The following is a 4,800-nucleotide window of genomic DNA, read 5'->3' as shown; positions in this document are numbered from 1 at the left end:
TCAGTGGTAAAAGTTACATTTTGTAACAACACTTTCTATAGATTTCTTTTCCTATCTTAAAATTTTAAAAGCAATCATTTGTAAGGATTGCATCAACATCAATTTAGCAGAGGAAGATCAAACTTTATTGAAACTGCTTGCATACAAAATATATTGCACTATAACCAAACAAATGTCAACATAAAATCCAATCTGTTGTCGCTAATATGTACAGAGAATATTGCCCAGGAGCAGTTACATTACAAGGTCATTCTACCTTGGTTAATTATCTACAGTATTTTAGACCAAACAGCTTACAGATGATGTGTGCAAGGTACCAATTTCTGTTTTCAAATACTATACATTCCCAGAATAAATAACTAAAAATCAACATTAATGTTTGGCAATACTTTTAAAAGACTTTTTAATATTCTTGAAATCATGTGCAGTTTGTTGCCATTTTTATATGCTTATTTGTATGCAAGGAAAAGTAACTGTAAAATGAAAATTCAAAGAAACAAACTCACAAAAGACATCAGAGGCAGAACTTCAGTTTGCACGGCTCTGTACAGATTCAGTGGTACCCCTACTTGGAGTTATTTTATTTTTTTTTTTAAGAAAAATATAACATCTTAAGAGTGAAGGTCCTTCACGTATTTTANAAAGAAAAGTATCTGTTAACCAATTCTAGTCTGCTTTCCCATTCCTCTTATACATTAGACCTAATATTTCAAAGTTTAGAAACATTTAACCTGCTTCCAATATTTCTTACACAAAGTACCTGTACTTCACAGGATTCTTATGCACACATGAAAATGACCTTCGTATCTCCCCAAAATAAGCTTGAAATTAAAATATGAAAAACTTCACAAAACTTGGGGAGGACAAAATAAAAAAGGCTAAGTTAAAAATTGGTCATCATCAGGCCAAAGAGCAGGCATATCCTACTACCTTTCGACCAGGAAGATTTGTTCCTAGCTGAAAACATTTTAATTTTAGCCTCTCTCAAATGAAAAGATAGTTATTTCTTCTCCTGTCTATACAGAAAAATTACACATCCCTCTCAATAACACTATTTGTCAAACTTCAGTGCAACAAAACAAAAACAGAAACAAGTTCTATTCTTTATACTGCCTAACCTGATGTTTTTGTAAGGAAAAAAATATGGAAAGCATGCATTCTTCTATAAAGTACTAATGTTTGACAGGGTTTGCTACATCTTTAACATTTAGTGTTTCCAACTTATCTTCCCTGAACTCTGCATCCAAATATAATATTCCTACCTGCCAAGATATAAAAAAGGCACAGATCATACAACTTTTTTTTTTTTTTTTTGCTAATGAAAATGACAAACGTCACATCACACACATCTCAGAGTCCACTAAAATACTGGAAAAGTGGACCAAACATAAACCGACACAGGACATGAAATGACAGTATTTCATGAACTTCTATAGGAGATTGAAAATGGAAGTGATTACCAAAAATGCTATTTATTCAGAAAAACTGAAATGTACTGGTGAGTTATCGCCCTATGCAGGAAAATGGTCCAAATTAACAAAAAATATCACTGCTCAGTACTTTAAAAAATAAACCAAACTAAAATCCTGCCCTGAAGTGCTAAAGTATACTTAAAAGCAATGTCTCAAAATTTCAAGGTATCTTTTTGTGCAAATCTGAAAATTGTTGCTTATGGCCAATATCAAAAAAAAACAAGATTCTTAACAGAATTTGTGTTCATTTCATGCCCTGTGCCATCTTGCCTACTATTTGTCTTTGGCCTAACAAAGTTTTCTAATATGGAATAAGAGTTATGGAAATGGTATAGGAAATGTAACTTCAGAATTCTGCAGTTTAGGGTACTCCATTCACAAGTGGTTGCTGGCCATCCACGCTGTCTGGCTTTTCCTTCTTCTGGTTACGATCTTTCCCCGTGCGCAGTCGATTACCTTCACTGGAGGTATTCTGTAATGTTTTAGTGTGGACACTCCTTTCATTATTGCAGTCAACTCTGATCTAAAACAAGTTATAGTTGTTATATACACAGACCATATCCTATTGCAATCTGTAATTGGCCTGGCAAGAAATTTAAGCCTGAAGTGTAACTTCCACATGTTAAAAGGGGAAATGTGGGTGAGAGCAGAAGAAGTGCAAGAAATTAAGGTCAGATAGGGTCTTTACTTTGTTTATGAATTTAAAACACTCTTCTTCTTTAACTGGAACACATTAGTCATCTCACTGCGTCCAAAGATAGATAAAAACTCACAATCCTACCGTGTCTTCTTCTAAGTAGAATAAAACAGTGAGAAACAAATAGTTAAAATGAATTACTATTATCAATTATGAGATAATACAGATTTATAATACCAGAGTTCAAAAGAATGGGTTATTCTTCAAAGTTTGTGAAACCCAAGAGGGACACAAATTGATGCCTACCTATTCCACCTTTACCAAAGACAGAACTCAAGTAAGGTGGTAACTGGCCTCAGTTTACACCTTAATTATCTATCATGGGTCTGATTAACTTTCTCTACTGAGGCTCCCGCTGTCTTACAGTAGAAAAATAGGAGTGTTGGTTTCTCAAAGCTTATTCAGTAAGGCAGGGCAGATGATCACACAATTCGAACTCTGTCTGAAGAATAATAACAGTACAGGGAAATCTGACGACACTAACGTGTAGAAGGACTGGAACCCTAAGATGCATGTAAAGAGGAAGGTAATGGAGAAATGATACTCTAAGATTTATAATAACAGTTTAAGTGTTATTTATATAACAGAACACTTAAACACTGCTAACAGAATTCCAGATGTTGTATAAAAAGAAGATAATATTGACCAAAGGGCTTAAAACAACTAGAAATATCGATCTGTTTCAAGTGCAAATGCTACAAATATCTCAAAATGGTTTGCTATAATTTCAAAGTATGTTTAACTGTTCGTCTCAGTGTGTATGTTTTTTAATGTTTATTTATTTTTGAGAGAGTGTGTGCATGCCAGTGGGGGAGGGGCAGTGAGTGAGAGAGAGACAGACAGACAGACAGACACAGAGAGACAGAGTATCCAAAGCAGGCTTCGTGTTAACTGCAGAGAGCCTGATGCAGGGCTGGAACCCACAAACCGTGAGATCACGACCCAAACCACAGTTGGACGCTTAACGGACTGAGCCACCCAGGGACCCCTCACTGTGTATTTTGAAATGTTTGGTTGTCAAGGGTTTAGTGCTTTGATTTGGATCTATTCCCCTACACAAAAAATACAACCTTTTTATTTGATATTCTGTTTTAATCATAAATATAATTATGAATATGCATCCTTTTTAACCAATATAAGCACATTGCCAAATTCATCGAACAGGTCACTGTAAGTGGGGAATGACAAGGCTGGTATCTCACTAATTTTGGGTGTTGGTTCCAAATCAATCTGTTGTCAATAAGGAGCCTAACTAGATTAAGAATTAAGAGTCAAAGTGGACACCCGGGTGGCTGTCAGCAGAACATCCGACTCTGTTTCGATTCAAGTCATGGTCTCATGGTTCGTGAGTTCAAGCCCAATGTCAGGCTCTGTGCTGACGGTGCAGAGCCTGCTTGGGGTTTTGTTTTGTCTCTCCCTCTCTCCCTCTGCCCCTACCCCGCTGGGTGCTGTCTCGGTCACTCTCAAAAATAAAAAAAAAAAAAAGAAGAAGAGTTAAAGTAGAGGAGAATATGGGTTCTGGAAACCAGACACCAGGGTTTATTCAACTATCACTTAACTGGGCGACCTCTTGGCAAAGGACTGAATCTTCTAATCTTTCTAAGCTTTAGTTTACTCTCCTATAGAATAGAAAAATACAACTACTTACCTAGGGGTTTGCTGTAAGATTAAATGAGACAACATACACACAAAGTACTCAGGAACAGTGTCTGACAAGCTCGGGTAATTTTAAAACTTATTTTAACAATGGGTTCAGCATAGGTGATGACCAAGTGAGGTGGGATTCTCAGAAGAGAAGCTGGCTATAAACCAGCAGCTGATGGGTCCAGCACGCACTAACTGCGTGTCCTCAGCCCTGTCTATCACAATCACTACCCTGAGACAGATGCCTTCTTTTCCTTACTTTCCAGACAGGACACCCTCCCCACCCCTCAGGGGAGGAGGGCTCCACAGGGCTTACTCAGGTTTCCCTCTCAGTATATTCCAGGATGTGCCTTTTCTTAGGGGAATTGGGAGGAACCACTAATGTGGTAATGAAGTCCTAATGGGCTGTCAAAGTCTTCACAAATGCGTAAGACTGCACATTCTCTAGAGAAATCTTTGAACTTGTCACAAAGATCTAAGATTTCCCACAATTGTAGTGTTGAAAGGAAAATATTCCACATGTACCAACACTGCAACTTTGAAGAGGTTTAAAAATCAAGTCAAACAAACTCCTAAATCCTAAACTACAGTAATTCAAATAATTTAGATGTAGAGAGGCACACGGGTTTACCTGGAGGGATCCGTCTGCTGTTCTTCCTTTAGCCTCTCTTGGATTACGTGGGCGATTATCTGTTCGGGAGTGATCGTCATTTCCTACAGGGTCATTTTGAAAAGGTTCAACAGTTACTCTGACATACTTATTTCAAGTTCTTTATTCCTACATTCTCAATTTATTTAGACCACAGAATCTAAAATATAATCAACAACCTAGTGATTCCAGCTACAGAATACCTAGAAATCTAGCATGCTACCAAGGAGAAAATATTTCAAAGGCATGACAATTCTGCATCAACTATGTTATAGGTCAACCCGTGCTAATGACCAGATGCTATGTGTAGAATCCTCAAAGAAGTTGACCTAGTTATC

General features: G+C 37.0%; 1 protein-coding gene across 1 annotated transcript in view; it reads right to left on the bottom strand.

Moving 5' to 3' along the window:
- Window positions 1–647: 647 nt before the first annotated feature.
- The window catches only part of FMR1 (fragile X messenger ribonucleoprotein 1), a 32,397-nt gene continuing 28,244 nt past the window's right edge, over window positions 648–4,800 (bottom strand). Inside the window, exons 16-17 of the mRNA XM_077756045.1 lie at window positions 4,445–4,527; window positions 648–1,995 (exon numbers count right to left, since the gene is read on the bottom strand). Of these exons, the coding sequence (XP_077612171.1) occupies window positions 1,834–1,995; window positions 4,445–4,527 (245 nt within the window). The 3' untranslated portion in view covers window positions 648–1,833. The remainder of the gene's footprint in view (window positions 1,996–4,444; window positions 4,528–4,800) is intronic.

The sequence above is a fragment of the Crocuta crocuta genome, unplaced genomic scaffold (genome assembly GCF_008692635.1).
Source record: "Crocuta crocuta isolate KB4526 unplaced genomic scaffold, BGI_CrCroc_1.0 scaffold695, whole genome shotgun sequence".
NCBI lineage: Eukaryota > Metazoa > Chordata > Mammalia > Carnivora > Hyaenidae > Crocuta > Crocuta crocuta.
Note: the sequence above shows the minus strand (reverse complement) of the source record. Positions and strands in the feature narration are given on the sequence as shown.